Consider the following 20,190-nt stretch of genomic DNA (forward strand, 5'->3'; position numbering starts at 1 on the left):
TAGGACCTTATTCAACAAAACATGTGTTTAAATTTAGTCATGAGCTTAAATCCAATTGACTTCAGTAGGAAATAAGTACCTGTGTACAGTTAAGCACACATGTACATGTGTAAGTTAAGAGCTTTGCTGCATAGGGATACATTTAAGTGTGTCTGTCAATGCTTTGCTTGGTTGGGCCTTGGAGAGGGTCTATCGGGTCAAAGATACTCTCCTCTTCAGATTGTGAATGGTAGAGGAGCCTGCTTTCCTGCCCAGCAGTTGCAGGGCTAGGGGGGCTGGCAGCTGAAGGGTTCACCTTTGCTAGGCTGGATAGTCACATTAAAGAGTAATTAACTGCAGCAAAATGGGGAGAAATGCCTCTTCCTTGCCCACTGTACCGCCAAATATGTAAGTGTCATAGTTAAAGGACAGTGTTTACATTTAGTTAGTTATGATAATCATGGAATAGTCCTTTATTTCTGATCAGTTGCAGAGCCATAGTCAAGCCATTATTCTGGCCCTGTAATTACCTCTCCTCCGCTCTGCCCACAGTTTCAGCCAAGGCTATTTCCCACATCCGAAAATGTGATTAAAAGTATATATTTTTCACTCTAAACATAGCTCCAAAAATGATTGAAGTGATGGTGTTCACACTTATCCAAACAATTTCCCTTCTAAACTGAGACCAAACATGCAGAAGATCAGAAAGCAGAAGTTCAGAAAGCTCATAGCGTATGAAAATGTGAGATCAGCATGGAAGGCTGGCAACAACAACTTAACATTAGCAGGATATACCAGACAAGAATTATAATAGCTAATTTATTTATTTTTTTATTAGGAACAAAGTATAAAAGTTACAGCACAGCAGGGGTGGCCAAACTGGGGTTCGTGAGCTGCATGTGGCTCTTTTACAATTAAAGTGCAGCTTGCAAAGCCCTCTGTGCCTCCCCACCCCCCATTCTCCACCTACCAGACTGGGGTGGGGAGCTCAGAGCTTCTGTCCTGCAGCAGGCTGGTGGGGCTAGAGGATTCTGCCCAGGCGGCAGGGCAGTTTCAGGGGGTTCAATAAGTTTGGTCACCCCTGCACTACAGTAAAGGATCCCAGACAACCCTCTTAATGACAGTGACTGGCAAGGGGCTTTGATGTCATCCAGTAATGCAAAATGCAATTATAAAATGCAGTATTTCAAATTAAAATTCCCATAAGTGTTCCCATAATAAAGGTTTCTTTTAAAAAAGAGAGCTTGTTGCTCAGAGCTTTCCCAGTTTAAAGCCTTCAGGCAAGTCCCTAATGTGGGCATGAAAGGCTTGTTTAGAATTTACTGTACTTCCACAATACACCATTTTAACAAAAATGTTCTGCAAAAAACTATCTCAGACTCCCTCTTCAATATTTTTTCAGCTTCTCTGGGCAGGAACACACAGTTAATTATTCTTATATGATTGTTCAGCTTCCCCTTCTGAATTCTCAGTCGCTTCCAGTGTGTCTTGTCCAGAGGAGAAACCCCCCCCTTTTTTGTGTGCTGGTTTGTAACTCTAGATCACTTATCTGACCCTCTTGTGATGCAATTCTTAACTCTTCAACCATCTAGAATATAGCCTTCTCTAGAGAGATGATTAGAAAACTCGACTCATTCCCTCCTATAAACTTTCTGCTGCTGTATGAGAAGTTAATTAAAAAAACAATCAACAGTGTAACAGAACCATCAAGATATGCATATATTGAGTAACTGAGTGATCTTATTACTGTCTTCTATCTCTCCTTCCCTTCTGTTTGTTTCTGATCCTCATATGTTGTGTCATGTCAGAATTTAAACCATAAGATCTCTGGAGCAAGCATTTGTCTTTAGTTGTTTCTGTATAATTCACAGTTCTTGGGTCTCAAAAACCAAAGAGCATTCTATAGGGAGGGACTGTGTCAATAAAACCCTCTCCTGCTCAACTATAACTGACTGCCTCAACTTCCAGTTCCAGAAATATTATTTTTCACTTGGACAACAATCAGGCACAAATGGTAACAGATTTGTTTATATCAAATAGACTCTACTGGGTTTATTAAATGGTGTTACACATACAGGTTAATTAAAAAAATAATCTACACCTCATGTAATATGTGCATCCCCTTAAAGGATACTACAAATCTGGGCCAACATCCATTGAATCTATTGATGCTCAGTCACTTATTTTCCAATATACAAAAAAGAAAACCTACCATTCTTTGTTAATCATACAGTACAGCTCACAGCATTCTACTACACAGCTGCATGTAGTGTTTTAGTGCAAAAGGAAATACAAATATAAAAATACGGAGATTTTAATTTTTTTAAAAAACCAGTGGTGTTAAAGGTGAGTATCTGCTATGGGTATTCTTCTAAGTTCTACAATCTGGGAGTTAGCCATGCTGCCTCCATCCTGGCTGCCATGGCAGGAATCATTATCACTGACATTGAGGCCTGCACCTGAAACACAAAGCCAAGAAAGAATCAGTGAGGACTGAAGACTGAAACAGCAAGGATGACATCATATCCTGTTAAACAGGGAAACCTGCCCTACTTCTCTATTCTTATTACAGCAACTCTTCTCCTCCCCCACAAAAGTATAGCAGCTTTTCTGTTTTGTTCTACAGTTTTGCACCCACAGACTGTAGGCTTATTTAACTGAGGACACATCTCTGCACCTACAATTGTTTATGCCTGCAGTGTAGGTCATTTAACTGTCTCAATACCTGATTTGATGGTGTGAACAGATACTCAGATGTCTACCTGGCATTCTCTGTTTCCCTGACATCACAAGTGCGTAAATGGAAGCCTGGTTAAGGGCTGGGCTCAAAATTTGACCCTCAGAGTTTGATATTTCCAGGAGTTTCTTCTTGGGGGATTCATTTCTAGTGGTGGAATCTACCACATGATGCTAAAATTATAATTTCAGCTGTTTCAATAGGATTCCACTTTCAACATGAACAAAGAAGCAAGTTAAATATCCTTCCTTAAGCTGCTTGCTTAAATCTACAACCGGCACTGGCTGATGTACTGTGCCTTTTGTCTAGTGTGAGATAACACTGTAGGCTATGGTCTACAGAAGAGTAAAATAAAGCAGAAAAATACACAGCTCTTGTTTGAGCTTTTTGGGATTTGAGATTCAGATTTATTCAGAACTGTATATAAATGAAATTAAGTGTGGTAATTCCAAAACAGATTAACACCAGATATTACTTTTCCAGTGAAATCAGTTACAAATAACCTAGGGCTAAGGAAAATTACACAGACCGTGCGAAATCCAGTGACTCCGTTGATTGCAAAGGAGTTACACCAGGAATGATATTTGGCTCACTGGGTCTTAAAAATGTTATGCTCATGAAGGCCATCATTTCCATTTTTCCAGGCTAAAAATATTTTAAGAAATATAAATCAGTTGTAAAGCTGACTTTCTTGCTCTTCTCTCCCTAGCTGACAGCCTAGGCTTTACACTGTTTAGGAATGGAAAAGCTGGGGTCAATAGTTTTCCTTTTAAGCTTTAGAAGCTGCCTCATATCTTTTTAGGTCGCCAGCTGCTCTCCCCTTTAGAAAGTTTCTCCATGTACTTCCAAATAGGAAACTGGAAGGGGTGGAGGGGAGAGGGAGCATTGAATGTAGGAAATATCAGCTGTAAGAGATAGTCAGACTGTGATTTTGAATATGGAGAAGGACTCAGAAGGAATCAAACTGACAGGGTGACTTCTGAAAGAAGGTATAACATTCTGGGTGTGTCATTCAGGAGAGAGAGATCACTGTCAGAGCAAGGGAGGTGTAAAAAGCTGTCTGGTGGGGCAAGATATACCACAAGGCTAGCTGTGGAGGAGTTTAAACTCTAAATTAGCAAAGTTCTTAAACTGAGGAGTAGGTCTATTGAAGTCAGTGTGGCTACTCCTCTGCTTAAAGATGTGATTAATGATGAACTTGGAAAAAGCACAACTTGTTCTCCTTGCTTTTTGCACTCTTTCCTTCTCTTAGATGGAGACTGTTTAGTTTAGAAAGGAGACATACAGTATAATGAGAAGGTAAATCAGACACTCATGCTGACCCTCATAGGATGCAAGAACAAGATAGCTTTAAATGAACTTGAAAGGCAATACATGTAAAATAGATAAATGAAAATTTTTTTTTTTGCCCAACACAATTATCCTGTGGAGCTTACTGCCACGAGGTATCTTTAAGATAAAAAGGTGAATGGGTTTCAAAAAGGATTAGACACTTACATGGTTAATGAGGATTATTTTACAACCTCATACTTTAGGGCATGAGGTAACCACTAACTGATGATGTTAGAAAGAAATTTCTCTTATAGGCATGCTATTCCAGAATTGTCCACTGTGGGGGTTCCTTGAAGCATCTGGCACTGGTCATTATCAGAGACAGGATACTGGACTGCATGGACTAATCTGATATTGTAATATTTACATTCTTAAATGGAATATGGGCATGCAGTATCCTTTTAGGAAGGAGACTCAGTATTGTTGTGTTTAAAGTAGATTAATTCCCTTTATAACAGTCCCTGTTCTGGCAAAATGTTTAGGAATATATCCTATTTAGGAATTAGAGTTTCAATGTAACCGGGATTCCAAACTACCAAACAGTTGATCTACAGATTAGTAAAGCTAGGAGTGTTTACAAGACAAGGTTTTCAGAGTTCATTGGGCCAGCTTGTTCTCAGATTAGGGCACTTCTTGTCTCAGAACTAAATTTAATCATTTGACAGACAGCATGGGTGAGTTACAGTTTATCTTGCAAAATCAGAAAGGCCCCTCCAGTTACATCTACTGATCAAAAGATTTATTCAGTTCATCCCAACACTCAACATACTTCAATTGGTCCTTATGAAAGATCCAAATTTGATCTTAACTAGCATCCTGCACACATATCAAGCTTTTTCACTATAATGTCTGTGCAAAATGTTGAGTGTATTTTCAACTTGCTATTTTTAACTGTTTTACACATTTTCTAGGGGTATTTTTTTTCATATGCTACACATATACACTATATTCTACATCCATCACACTTTTATAGTCAACGTGCAATAGTAGACATTAAATACAAAAATTAGATGGTAGATACACACACACTTTATATTTTGTTTGATGGTATTGACTGCCTATAAAGACAGGTACAGTAATATTTTACCAATTGATATCCATACCTCTAGTGACAAATGTTAGGATTACTGGAAATAAGTCATTGGTCCTAGTGGAACCATGTCCCCCATCCGCTGTTTCAATTAGCATCTCTGTTGGCAGTGACAGAGGAGAAGCCAACTGAGTAGGCAGGGAGATCATTCTCTCCCCCCTTTTCTCACCTTTTGACGTGTTTCTTTCAGACCTGAATATTAGATACATTGGTGAGGCAAGGTGGGGAAGCTAACATTGCCACTGCCTGTGCCACAGCTGTGGATAAAAAGGACTTTTGTCTTGCAGGAGGTTATCCAGCACCTTTCAGGAATACTAAACAACTGAACATTTCAGCCAACATTTTCAAAAGTGTCTTCTAGTTTTGAGTTCCCAACCTGAGACACTGAGCTCTCAAATTGAGCACCCAAAATGATAACAGTCAAAATTAGTTGACACTTTTGAAAATGTTGACCTGTTCTATACAATGCTCAATAAAATGATTGTGGGAAGCTTATATGGCATTATATGTTATATTTCAATAACAGATTTACTTTTCAAATTATTTTTGATTTTGGAGATTTTTTTAAAATTTTTAATGCAGTAGGGCCAAATTCAGGCTGGCAGCAGACAAAACTGCACTAAGCTTTGCAAATGTGGGGCATAAACCTGCCTACCTTGGTTCTGTCTCCACTTGATAATCTCAGGTGTATTGTGGTAGTGCTTACGAGCCAAGGAATATGGTCTGCCTCTGGCCTCTGAAGGACCCCTACAAACACACCCCTCTCCAAACAGCTTATTCATATCATGGCAAGGGAGGAGGGAATGGGCAACAATGGGCACATAGCCTGTTTTAGAAGTTTTTATGTGTTGAACGTGCATCTGGCCCAGAGCAAGTGACTTCAGTAACATGTCAACGAAAGGCAGGGGTGGGAGGGTTTGTGATTGGGGGAAATATGGCTGGAACAGAGAAATGAGTAAGACGAGCATGCAGTTCTGGCATTAAAAGTTATGCTTAAGGAGCAAAGTTTATGAATAATTCACTGCTTGGGGCCAGCGTCCACCTATTTTTCCTTCACCCCATCCCTCTTTTACTACACTCCACCTTAACGTAACGTGGAGATCCAGAGGCTTACTGCTTTCTAGACAGGAAGACTGAAGTGTAGCTGTACTTAAATGAGAGTCACTTTAAAATGGTTTTATACTTTAATCTCATGTATTGGTGTGAATCAGTCTGAAAGGGGAGGGAGGGGTTCATTAAGCTGTCTACCAAGATGAGCTTGAGCACTGAAAAAGGAATCAGAGGCAAAATGTGATCTAGCCCAAAATGAATGGGTATTATTAGATAATTAATGTAATTAGCAATAACTAATTAGGAAATAATTAGCCTCATTCAGTGGCAGCATAATCCTTTGATTTAATATGAAAGCTATAAAAGAAAAGAAAAGAAACCATTTAAGGCAACCTAATAACTAGCAGGAAACAAACAAGGTTTTAGCATAAATCAACAGGCAGTACATTTTTTTGTTTTATTTTTCCTGGATTAATCTTTTCTTAATCCCATGCACACAGCTGAAGCTCATGGAGTTATGTAAACTACTTGATACTGTACCCAATTCTCTGTTTCCCTGGTACAAAGCTGCATTGGAGCCAGTTTAATTGGCCCCTGGGCGATTCCCCCAGTGTACTGGAATCCTTGGGTGATGTAGATTCATTATAGCGGCTCCTCTAGTATTCCTTCCAATACAAGCAGCATCGCTGATGGAAAGGGGACATAGCTGGGTTTTCTTATGTTCACTAATTTCTGGCTGATGAACAACCCCTGAGGTCACTGGCAATGCTGAACTAAGGCAAACTATTCTTACTGTTGGTTAATAAACAGCCATCACATTAGGTCTCTGCTGTTCTCAGATTGAAACTGATGTTCTCTCTCCTAGTGATTGCTCATATCCATTCCAATATAGGTGAGTGTACACCCCGTGCACTGGTTCCCAGAACTTTTTTGCCCCTAGCAAGCCCCATAGTGTTGGTTCAGGCGCCCCTTGGAGTACCGCGCTCATGCTATGGTACATAGGGCGCTGCCGACCCCGCGGGCCCCCAGTTCCTTCTTTCTGCCCGTTGACGGTAGCTGGAACATCTGCCCCTTGCTTTCGAAGCAAGTAGCAATCCCTGTAGTTTAGTGTTAGTTATTAGAGTTTGTTGTTTTTTAAGTAGTAGTTAGTAGATAGTTAGAGTTAAGAATAAGTTTGCCCTTCGGGGCTTTACGTTGAGCCATGCCGAGCTCAGCGGGTTTTAAAGCCTGCGCTGCCTGCGGCAAGGCTTTTCCTACCAGCGACCCTCATGACCGCTGCCTCCGTTGCCTCGGGGAGCAGCATCGGAGGGAAAAGTGTAAGATCTGCAGGGCTTTTAAGCCTCGCACTCAGAAGGAGCGGGATGCACGCCTCAAAGCGATCCTCATGGAGTCCACGCTCCGGCCAGACTCGGAACCGTCTCGCTCCCTTGCGGCACCGAGCATATCGTCGGTGCGCAGTGCACCACCAGCACCGGAACAGTCAACTCAGCAGCCGGCGGTGCCGAAGAAGATGCGGCAAGGTGCTGCTCACATGGACTCCCCCGCGCCACCGGTACCGCTGGGGGCAGCAAAGGAGATGCCTCAGCTCCCCCTTCCCCGTCCCTCTTCAGGGACCCTTCTCACGAGCATCTCCTCATGCAGAAGGTGAATTCTCTTCTCCTACACGGAGCGGTGGAAGAGGTTCCTCTTCAGGAAAGAGGAAAGGGGTTCTACTCCCATTATTTCCCAATCCCCAAGGCAAAGGGAGGCCTGAGGCCCATTCTGGACTTCCGACGTCTAAACAGGTTCATCAGGCGTCTAAAATTCCATATGGTCTCTCTAGCCTCTATCATTCCTGCTCTCGATCCAGGGGACTGGTATGCTGCCCTCGACCTAAAGGACGCTTACTTTCACAGAAGGTTCCTCCGGTTTGTGGTAGCTGGTTGCCACTACCAGTTTGCAGCCCTACCGTTTGGCCTTTTGTCCGCCCCAAGAGTTTTTACAAAATGTATGGCGGTGGTGGCGGCCCACCTCCACCGCAGAGGGGTCCAGATTTTCCCCTACCTGGACAACTAGCTGATCCGGGGCAAGTCCAGGGCCCACATGAGGAACAGTCTGACACTCACTTGCGTGACATGCACCAGACTGGGGCTGCTCATCAACGAGCAGAAGTCCACGCTCACCCCGGTGCAGCGCATAGAATTCATCGGGGCCACCTTAGACGCCATCCAGGCAAGAGCCTTCCTTCCACAGCCTTGCTTCGAGGCAATGACCGCCATAATCACAGATCTCCACAGGTCCCCCACGATGACAGTCAGGCACTGCCTTCAGCTGTTGGGACATATGGCGGCATGCACATATGTGGTAAGGCTGGCCCGACTCAAGCTCAGGCCCCTCCAGGGCTGGCTGGCCTTTGGTATACGCTCCAGCCAGGCACTCACTAAGCAGAGTGGTCGCTGTCCCCACTCAAGTCCTGTCCTCCCTGGATTGGTGGACGGACCCAGGGGAGGTATTGAGGGGTGTCCCCTTCAGAGAGCTCACGCCCTCGATAACTCTGATCACGGATGCCTCAGATGTGGGTTGGGGTCCCACATCAGCAGAGACCTCAGCACCCAGGGGCTTTGGTCGGTGCAGAAGCAGGCTCTCCACATCAATGTTTGGGAGCTCAGGGCAGTCCGCCTGGCCTGCAAGGTCTTCCTCAGAGTCCTGAGGGGCAGGATGGTACAAGTCCTGAAGGACAATATGGCGGCCATGTTTTATATCAACAGGCAAGAGGGGCACACTCCTCAGCTCTTTGCCAGGAGGCTATTCAACTTTGGGACCTTGCGGTGAGGCACGACTTCCACTTATCTGCCTCTCACCTCCCGGGGGTCAGGAACAACAAGGCGGACCACCTCAGCAGGTCGTTTCTACAATGCCACGACTAGTCTCTATACCCGGAAGTGGTGACTTCCATTTTCCACAAGTGGTGTGTTCCCCAACTGGACCTGTTCGCATCGTCCTGGAACAGGAAGTGCCTGAGGTTCTGCTCACTCCGGGGTCGCGAGCCGGGCTCCATTTCCGACACGTTCCTTATAGACTAGATGGGGACCCTCATGTATGCGTTTACCCCCATTCCACTACTGCCCAAAGTTCTCTTGAAGATCAAGAGGGACAAAGTGGACATCATTCTGGTTGCCCCAGCATGGCCGAGACAGCATTGGTTCAGCATCATGCTGGACCTGTCCATTGCCACGCCAATTCCACTCCTGAGGCGCTACGACCTGCTCTCTCAGGACCGGGGACGCATGCTGCACCCAGACCTGGACTTCCTCCACCTGACAGTGTGGAGATTCTGTGGCTGATGGAGGGAGAGAGAGCCTGCTCGGTGCAGGTCCAACAGGTTCTGCTAGGTAGCAGAAAACCTTCCACTCAGGTGGTGTACTGAGCAAAGTGGAAGCGCTTTACCTGTTGGGCGGAGTTCCGGGGCATCCAACTGAGCCGTTCGCCCATACAGGTGATATTGGAGTACCTGCTCCACCTGAAGCTGCAGGGCTTGGCCCTGGCCTCCCTGAGGGTGCACCTGGCGGCCATCTTGGCCTTCCACCAGCCGTTGGAGAGGAGGTCACTGTTCTCACACCTGATGTCTCTCAGGTTCCTCAAAGGGGTGGAAAGGCTGTATTCCCAGTTCCGTGACCCGGTGCCTCCCTGGAATTTGAACCTGGTCCTTGCCACGTTGACAGGACCCCCCTTCGAGCCCATGGCTACATGCCTGCTGCTCGTCCTCTCATGGAAGGTAGCCTTCCTGGTGGCCATTACATCGGCTAGGAGGGTCTCCGAGATACGAGCTTTGACCTCGGAGCCCCCCTATACCGTCTTCTACAAAGACAAGGTGCAACTGAGACCCCACCCAGCCTTCCTGCCTAAGGTGGTGTCCCAGTTTCATTATAACCAGGATATCTTCCTCCCCGTGTTCTTTCCTAAACCGCACGGTTCGGAGGAGGAGCGGAGATGGCACTCGCTGGACATCAGACGAGCCCTGGCCTTCTACATAGAGTGGACCAGGCCATTCCGGAAGTCAACGCACCTGTTCATGGCAGTGGTGGACCGGATGAAAGGCTCACCTCTCTCCACTCAGCGCATCTCCACCTGGATCACCGCCTGCATTAAGACCTGCTACGAGCAGGCGAAGGTGCCACTTCCAGGAGCTGTGACAGTGCACTCAGCTAAAGCCCAGGCCTCATCTGCGACTTTCCTAAAAGGAGTGCCCCTGCAGGACATCTGCAGAGCAGCAACCTGGTCGTCGGTTCACACCTTCACCTCCCACTACGCCATCGTGCAGCAGGCGAGAGAGGACGCAGGATTTGGCAGAGCAGTACTGACGAGAGCAGCCCAATGCTGACTCCTACCCACCTCCAAGGTATGGCTATTTAATCACCTATATTGGAATGGATATGAGCAATCACTCAAAGAGAGAAAACAGGGTTACTTACCAGTAACTGTTGTTCTTCGAGATGTGTTGCTTATATCCATTCCACACCTGCCCTCCGTCCCCACTGTCGGAGTTGGCAGAAAGAAGGGACTGGGGGCCCGCGGGGTCGGTGGTGCCCTTTGTACCACGGCATGAGCGCGGTACTCCAGGGGGCGCCTGAGCTGACCATACGGGGCTTGCTAGGGGCAAAAAAGGTCTGGGAACCAGTGCACGGGCGCGCACTCACCTATATTGGAATGGATATGAGCAACACATCTCGAAGAACAACAATTACTGGTAAGTAACCTTGTTTTTTAAGGCCCATTTCTGCACACCTTTTACCACCAAACATTGCAGTTATTGCTGTGAATGGCCCCACTGACATCAATGGAGCTGCACAAGACAATAAGCACTATCATTGGTGGTGAGCGTGTGCAACATCTAACCCAAAATGATGAAAGTCTCCATATCTTATTACCAATCTTCTATGTCATCCAGTTTCCCATAAGATTCTCTTAAAAGCATTTGGAAGGAAAAAATAAATATAAAACAAAAAAATAAAGGCCAGGAATTTTTAAAATAAATGCCTGATGCCAACAGGAGCCGCCACGTACTCAGCATTTTTGAAATTTTTAGATGCCAAATTATGGCACTCAGTTTTGAAAATCTTGGTAAAAACTTTACCAGATACCACAGTAGTTAGCAGTTGACTAGATGACAAAATAAAAATGTGTTGCAAAATGTCCAGTGGAAATAAACATATTCAGCAGTGTAAAGAAATACCATTGAAAATTGCAAAGTTAGTGACAATCTATAAAAAAATAATTTGGCTGCTTTATGCTTAACCTCTAGAAACATCCTACAATTCTCCATGAAAAAAATCAATTGGTTTGCTATAGTGTTATAAGGGAACAAATTAAATGGCACCAACAGAATGTGTATTTGTGTGCATTTACTGTAACATTGGCTGTTTAAAAGTCATGCACTTGGAAGCTCCACTGAATTAAACATGGAGGACTTTTTCAAGCACATAAAGCAATATGAACACTTGGAAATGGTTGGTGTTTCATATACACAGGACAGAAGTGAAGAGTACACTTTTTAATTAAATGGGAAATGTGCAACTGTTCAAGGCCATTCAGATTTACTGTACACATACTCTGCGTATGTGTATAATAAAGATAGTGAACAACTTGAAGTCAAGATACAGAGTTATATTTTAAAGAGTATTCTTTCATATTTAAAATTATTTATGATAGAGTACACACTAAATTTATATAAACAAACACACACAATATTGATAAGTACTGCACCTTATATTAGGAATTTAAATGAGAGAATACTATTTCAAGTTTAACTTTTGAGGGATCAATCCAATTCACATTGAAGTTAATGGGAATCACTCCATAGAGTTTAATAGGAGTTGGACTGAGTCGAAAAAGAGCATAAATATACTTAATAAAACGGCTGAAACCTGATCAAGGGAGAGGGTCTTAGAGCCCAGATTCCAGCCCAAGCATGAACGTCTACTGCTATTTTTAGCCACATCATCAAGCCGCGCAAGCCCAAGTCACTTGACCTGGGCTTAGACTCTCTGCTGTGGAGCTTCTTATTTTTGCTGTGTAGTCTTTTACTTCTAAAGTACTTGGGAAAAATGTTAAACTTTCAACCTTCCTAGCTTCTGTAGGTTTGCGTCACAAGCTTAATGTTATTAAAATATGCTTTTGTAGGCTATTTCCCTTTGTTATTTCAGATAATATGCTCATTATTTTTAGTTCATAGAATAACACTTCACACCAAACCAAAACTTTTGTTCTAGATTTGCACTGGCAATCAAAATGTGTTATCAGCAACTGGATCTGCTCTGGGAAACTACTGTATTAGGACAAAGCATAGCATGCAGGCTGCTAGAAACTAAGAGAAAAAAAACCTGCCACTCACCAGTTTTTAAAGCAAATATTAAGTCATCAAACTCTTGTGATTCCTCATCAGCCACCAATGAGCTGTTACTGAATCCTCTGGAAGCATTGAACACATTGCCATTCTGTGGGCTCTGCTTAAAGGCAGCGCTGGCCTGACTAGCTGGCCGCAAGGATGCCCTCTCCCAGTCTGCTGGCACCTTAAAGGAGTTAAAAAGTTTAAAAGCTGCAGTTATTGTCAAAGCTATAGTACATGAATAGTTCTGTCTCTTTGTCTAGATTCTTAACTGGCCCCACGCCACCACAGTGTGAGTGATTTGAACCCATGACTACAACAGGGATCAGGGGTGTCGCAACAGGCTCTTTTGCACCTCTTCCAGTCTAGCTCAATGTGTTTCTTTTTAAAATGATTGTAATTGATTACAAGTAATTTGGCTAAGTGTTCACTGGGGACGGACTAGTTGGTTTAAAAATGTTATCCAACTTTTCCCTCTTTCTGAACATTCTCCTCAGGTACAGAGAAGCTCAAACTGAAGTATTCTAAAATTCTATTCAAAATCTCCCTGCTTGTTCTTTCTTTGAATGTCAACATGGTTGCCTTTCCCACTCTCCTGAGACCCTCCAAAAGACCCTGTCTTTCCTCTCCCCATCATCTAAGGCCTTCTTTCTTTCCACTTCACATGACTCTTAATTGACACGCCAATTATTCCTACCCATCCCATGACAATCTTATTTATTTATTTATTTAAATAATTCATCTTCACGATATTATGTGCCTTTGAAAATGCTGGGGCACAGCCTGGTAGCTACATCCCATCTGCCACTTAATTCAAAATCTGAGCTGGCCAGAAAACAGAATTTCTGTCCCACAAAAAATTATGAGTTTTTGAAAAAAAATAAAATAAAATACCAAATCAGGACAAAAAGTCAAAATATTGAAATATTTCATAGGAATTCAATTCTGAACAAATCTGTTTTCAGAGAATCAAACTGGAATTTTGCTTGCTTGCTCCCCTGACTTCTTGGGAACCTGGCAGTCTATCAGGGGGGTAGCCAGGTAACTCAAGGAGGCAGGCAGCCTGCCACTTGTGCACCTGAGCAGCCTAGGGAGCCTGGCAGCTCACCAGTTGAGTAGCTTGAGTGCCAGGGATCCAGGAAATCTTGGGAGTCCACTAGGTGGGGAGCTGGGCAGTCTGGTGATCCGACCAGCTGAGGAGCCAAGAGCCTAGGGACCCAGGTAGTCTGGAAGCCCACAGAGGAGTCTATCCACCAGCAGATTGGCTACCTGGTGAGCTGGGGAATAGGCTGGCAGGAAATCAGACTTTCTGGTTTCTTTTGTCAAAAGTTTTGCAGAATTGATGTGTTCCTACAGAACATTCTGATTCCTTCAATCAGCATTGTTTGGACAGAAAGCTGTTCAGTCAGAAACTTTTTGACCAACTCTATTCAAAACACATGTGGTCTGGGAGGCAAAAGCGACTTTACAGTGCTAGAGTATGCAAAATGAGAATCTGGCAGTGGTCAGGGTGCAGCAGAGATGTTATCAGAAATGCAAAGATTTGAAATGGGATCTTTCTAAGCTTTAGGGACTATCAAATAAGGGAGCACTCATTGAGGTTTGGGAAAAAGAAGGGATGTAAAGTCTCAAAAATTTCAGGGCAGCTCTACTGAGCTTCTGGAAAAATGATGGACATTCATTTGCCCAAAGGGAAACACTCAAATTTTAAAAAATGTTTTCATTTTGAGTGTGAATTGTTTTTGTTTTATATAGGTCAACATGTGACAGAGACAATTGTAAAGATCAGAGATGAAAACCTGGCCCTGTTAAAGTCAATCGGAGTTTTGCCATTTACTTTAATGGGACCAGGATGTACCCCAGAATTACAGAAACCTGAAAAGTTCTATTTTTCATATATGCAATCCATGGGTCTATAATGAAGCTAACAAAAAAAAAAGGGGGGGAGGGCGGGAATCCATAGATCTGATGTTACCATTATATATGTGTCCCCCCCCTCAAATTCAGACATGAAGTATTGAAAAACAAACATTAAAAACCCCTGAGAATACACAGGTGGTCATCTCAAACCTATGTATGTCACTATTTCCCCATTTAGCTACACAACTGGACACTTTCCAGTAAGTATGATAATGATTATGAGGTGTAGAATACAGGTACCTCTTCCATAGCACTGATCAGGTTCTGAGTAGACTTGCTGATCTCTCCTCCTGCTGGGGGCATCCCACTGCCATGTGTGAAAAAGGCAGAGCTGGGGCTTGTATGTCCATTCATATCTACGGTGTAACTTGCTTTCACGGGGCAACAAAGCTGATTGTGTAGGATAAAATACACCACAAAGACATAAAGCCCCTGGAAAAAAAAGAAAGGGAAAAGAGCATAGTGAAATGAAGCAATCCTGGATTGGGAACACAGAGTCATGACAAGATTCTACATGCCGAGCAGATGCCGCCTATCACTCCAACAGCCAAGGGTTCATATGATTGGGATGTGATACACTGGATAAGAAGAAAAGGAAAACAGTGAGAAAACAGGTTTGGAGACTGCTTTACAATAGAAGTTGGCAACTGATCACCACCTATTTTATTCTGCCAGCCAGTATTTTTTGTTCTCTTATTGAACTACTGGCTCCTTACATTCCTGCCCCAACATCAATCTCTTGCAAACTGCATTGCTGCCATCATTGATATCAAGCTGCAGTTTTAAAATAAATTCTCCATGCTACCCACTAATTCAACAGTGACTTTCATTTACGATTTTTACAACAACCCTTCTGTATGTCTCTGTGGCTCTTCTTTAAAACTTACTAATTTTGACCTTTAGGTTGAGTCAACAAAAAGTGTTAAAACTGTCTTTTGTCTGCACAGAAATCATATCATTTAACTTTTGGGAATGAAATCTGACTCTTTTGCGTTTGATTGTTAAATTATATGACTACAGGGTGGAGGGAACACTTTCTTAAATAAAGAAGGAGTTAACTCAGAACTGCAGAAAGGGGAAATCAGGAAGGCTTCTTGGTATTGAATTTGCACTGTTTTAATGACTCCCTCTGTGCTCAGGAGTTATGAAAAAACTAAATAGGACAAGTCATTTGAAAGGTACCCTACAGGCATGAAACTTGTAATTGAGATTATAAATAGCAAACGAGCTTCCACCTAGCTTCTTCTTCTCAGGAATTTCTAACATTTGCAAATTTGAATATGAAACGAGACTGGGAACACCCAGTTTTGCATGTACGCCCACCTTCATGACAGACTGGCTGAAACCACAATTTATCAGAGTCACAGATTCATAGATTTGGCCAGAAGAGACCCTTATGATTATCAGGGTCAAATTAAAGGCTTTCGGGGCCTTGTCAACTATGGAAATTGGGGGGGGCCCTACCTTCCTTAAACTAGACAGAGATGACCCAAACCTGTGGGGTGGCTGCCCCTCCCCATGAGAACTGGGGGGACCATGCTCTGCTTGGAGCCAAGGGGCCTGCTCATGGTCCAACCTTTTCCTGAGCTCCCTGATGCCAGTGGGAGTAGTATCTCCAGCCCTGCTTCTACTTCTGGGCTCTTGTCTTGTCTCAGGCCTGGCATGATGATGCCGGCAGTGGTGATGGCGGGATCTGAGCCCAGCTGGGGTGGGCCAGTCACTCCCTTTATACTATCGACGGTGGGTGCAAAACCAAGTGGTACTATGAGCCAGGTCACACCACCACTCACTCACTCATTCATCTGGGGCAGCCAGGCAAACCTGAGATGCGGGTCCTGTGCAAGGGCACCCTGTGCATATTGGTTAATCCAGGCCTAATGATTACCTAACATAGAAGATAAAACCTCCTTTCAATTGCAATCTGCCAAACTCCATAAAAATGTCTTCCTAAAACTACTGCGATGTTTGTGTCAGATTTTTTTTTCAACACAAGTTAAATGTTAAATAATGAACTGCATTGATAAAAAAGGATTTTTCTTTTTTTACCGGATGATTTGTGTTTGTTTCTCAGTGACGTTCGTGAACATCTTGGGCAGTAGGTAGGAGCCTTGTGAAAATTACGTGGTGAGGTTAGTCAGTAATTTAAAAAATTAAAGCATATAGTACCAACTCTTTCTTTTAAACAAAGGAAATATTGAAAAGGAGCTAAAACATCCTCCCACTCTAAAAACAAATCTAAGGACTTTTACATGGGTTGGACCTAATGGGATCAGCAACTGAAACCACTTTTAAATAGAAGTTAATTGTAAAGCATAAAAAGGTGCGAACGGTGATTATGGCTGAAGCAATTCTAAGAAGAACGGTTGATAGTCAAAACATTGCACTCTAGAGTTCAAACAGTCTCTAGGAGTTCAGTCTCTAAGAACCCATTCATAAATGTGGCACATACATTTTATGTACCCTTTGTGTTTTTCAAAAGGAATCTGCATGTTGAAAATGACTTGTGTCAAAACTGCACACTTTCTTCCTTTCCATAGAATCGCAAGGATATAGGATTTTGCTGTGGAGGGCCAAATTCTGCCAGAACCTGCCACATGTCCTGGCAATGGACCCTCTACCAGGAAAACCTGATATGATGCAAAGCACCACTGAGGATCGGCAGTCAGCGCTGCACCAAAAGCAGACGGAGTTGGCCTATGAAGGGTAACTATGGAACCCCAGTGGAAACCAAAACTGCAATCCTATACAGAAACGTCAAGGGAGAACAGGTGGTGGTACGAACCTCAGGTAAATCATCTCAAATGAATCTCCATAAACATACTAGAGCAGGCAGGTGCAGAAAGGTGCTGTTTGCACTTACTTCCCTCTTCCCTCTGCCAGCAGGATGGAATCTGGCCTGAAATGTTCTAAGCTTTCCCTGCGCTCCCCAAAGGGAGTGTGCTCTTCCAACAAGAAAGAGAAGGTCAATTCAGAACAACTGCTATCCCTCAAGTAACTGGATAAAGTAATTGGGATCAGTGAGGCACAAGGAATCCCTGGTCACATCATCTTTCTCCCACGCACACCCCCATGCCAGCAGAAGCTCCCCTTACATTGTACTGATCCTCCCACAGACAGCTATGCCAATTTAGGCTGGCAACAGAGGTTGGCTGTCTCTCTGCAGTGCTGGTGCACTGGGGTGGGCAGGGGTAGAGGTACTTTAAAGGGTTTAAGGTGAGAGTACAGACTGCAACCAACAGAAAGCACTATGGATGTTTTGTGTACAGAGCACTGCACGCAGTCCTCCAGCCCAGTTCCAAAAGAGAGCAGGGACATAACTACGGAGCCACTGAAGAGATTAAAACTGCCGTCATCTATGTGGCATGTGGCAGCTTGCTGCTCCTTGTCAGCACAAGCATCCAGCTCAGTTCTTATTGTCAAGCACCTTTCAGAAGTCTAATATATTTTGTCAACACTATTACCTTTATCAACAAAACTTGTAATCTCATCAGAAAATCAACTTAGTTTAACAGGATCTATTTTCCATAAACCCGGGTTGGTTTGCATTAATTGCATTACCCTTCTTTCGTTCTTTATCTTGCTGAAGACTGATGTCAGTCTGACAGGCCTATAATTACCCAGGTCATCCCGTTCACCCTTTTTATAAATTGGCACTACATTAGCTTTCTTCCAGTTGTCTGTAACTTCCCCAGTGCTCCAAGACTTACTGAAAATCAGTGTTAATGATACAGCACGCTTCTCGGCCAACTCTTTTAAAACTCTTATAGGCAAATTATCTGGACTTTCTGATTTAAAAATGTCCAACTTTAGTAGCTTCTGTTAACATCCTCAAGAGATAATAATGGAATGAAAAGAGTGTTATAACCATATGATAAGACTATATCATCTGTTTTTTTCTCTACATGCAGAACAGAAATATTTATTGAACACCTTTGTGGGGTTTTTTTTGCATTATTATTGATAATTCTTCCATTTCCATCTAGCAAAGGACCAACACCATTGTTAGGATTCTTTTTAAAATTCCTTCTTATTGTCCTCACCTCTGCTGGCCACAGAGTTCTCTTTGTGCCCCTTGGCTTCCCTTATCAATTTTCTACAATTCCTAAATTCTAATTTATATTCATGGCTATCAACTTCTCCTTTCTACCATTTGTTGTATTTTTTATTTTATTTTATTTTATTTTTACAACTGCTTCACTTCCCCTTTAAACCAGGTTGTTTTTTGAACCAGCCTTGACTTCTTCCTTAACTATGGAATTGTGGCTTTTGGGGCATCTAGCAAGGTGTTCTTAAATGATTCCCAGTTATCATTCAAAATTTTCTGATGGAATTCCATCTTCCAGTTGACATGGCTCATAATTGTTTTCATCTTTGTGAAACTGGCTCTATTAAAGCACCAAGAATATATTTTACTGATCTGGACTTTATTCTGCCTGCACGTGATAAATGTAATCAATCCATGATCCATAATACCTAAGCTACCATTAACTTTTAGTTCTGTTTGCATAGATAGAAGATTATTGCCAACTCAAAAAAGATGGATCCTTCTTTGACTCACTCTCCCAACTGACCCAAATAAGTCTGGAGTATCTGCACTACACAGTTGAGTTGGCACAGTGATGCTGTTTGTTCTCACTTTGGTTATGTATACTGTATTCAAAGGGATCTCAAGCATTACCCCCACTACACTTATTGACTGTTGCAAACTCTAAGTGTACTCGCTTTGCTTTTGTGCAATCAAGTGGTTCTGCACAGCTGCGAAGACTGACATGCGCTGTATCAGAGTACATTGACCTATGTCTATTTTAGCTAGAAGGCAAATATTAGTAACTAGCAATTTGCTTTGAAAGAGCATTTAAAAAGTGCACACACCAGTGTGTGCTGTGGCAATGGTATCTTTCACAGTGTTACGGCCCTTTCTGAAAAGCGTTCCTCAATGACTATGTAAATAAGGGGGTAGCAAAGCAATGGATTTTGCTATCATGTTTGTCATTAATTGCTTTGACCAAGCTGGTATCATTCTCAGTGACAATGAAGTCAACTTCCAGAAGCCAGCTACTCACCTAGCCAGATACCTAGAATTTCTTGCATACTTTCAATCCAATATGTTTAGGGATACGTGAGGATGCACTCTTTGCCGAGAAGGCCCACAGTGAACATGGAAAAGTTATGCTGATGGTACTACCAGACCTGCAGGATGATGGGAAGGAAGTAGCAAGTGAACTAGTAACAAAAGCAGCAGTTCAGCGAGGCCAGCCAACCACTCCAGCAGGAGAGCAAAGATAAATAGACACAGATAAGGAAGGGTATTGATGCTGCTCTGGTGGCAGCTATGCAGCTAATGCCATCTCTATCAGAAGTTTGAAAAATTCTGATAAATACAAAGCTGGCCACACTGTTCTCGAGACCATTCTGCATCTTGTGTGCAAAAAATCAAGTGTTGCCTAGAGCCGGTGACCTCCACTATTGCACAAACTTCAGAAATTCATGCCCATATCTCACAAGTTAGTTCTGTGATGTGTGGGGGTGAGGCTGAAACTACTTGAACTTAGAAAGAAAAGATTACATGATGAGACTAGTGCTACTGGTCTGGTGTTGCTTTTTTCATACTGACAGTGGCCATGGCAGAGGAGAAGAGAGGACTAGATGGCAGAAGTGCTGGTGCTGCTACTGGTACTTGACAGAGAAGACCAGCACTACTACCATCAGAGGAGTAGA

The 20,190-nt window shown here is 43.2% G+C and overlaps 1 protein-coding gene across 1 annotated transcript in view; it reads right to left on the minus strand.

Annotated features, from left to right (window-relative positions):
* Positions 1-784: 784 nt before the first annotated feature.
* The window catches only part of ADGRV1 (adhesion G protein-coupled receptor V1), a 336,348-nt gene continuing 316,942 nt past the window's right edge, over positions 785-20,190 (minus strand). Inside the window, exons 89-91 of the mRNA XM_067568750.1 lie at positions 14,713-14,904; positions 12,559-12,736; positions 785-2,438 (exon numbers count right to left, since the gene is read on the minus strand). Of these exons, the coding sequence (XP_067424851.1) occupies positions 2,320-2,438; positions 12,559-12,736; positions 14,713-14,904 (489 nt within the window). The 3' untranslated portion in view covers positions 785-2,319. The remainder of the gene's footprint in view (positions 2,439-12,558; positions 12,737-14,712; positions 14,905-20,190) is intronic.

The sequence above is a fragment of the Emydura macquarii genome, unplaced genomic scaffold, assembly GCF_026122565.2.
Source record: "Emydura macquarii macquarii isolate MOO-44397 ecotype Brisbane River unplaced genomic scaffold, CSIRO-AGI_Emac_v2 contig_2897, whole genome shotgun sequence".
Lineage (NCBI taxonomy): Eukaryota > Metazoa > Chordata > Testudines > Chelidae > Emydura > Emydura macquarii.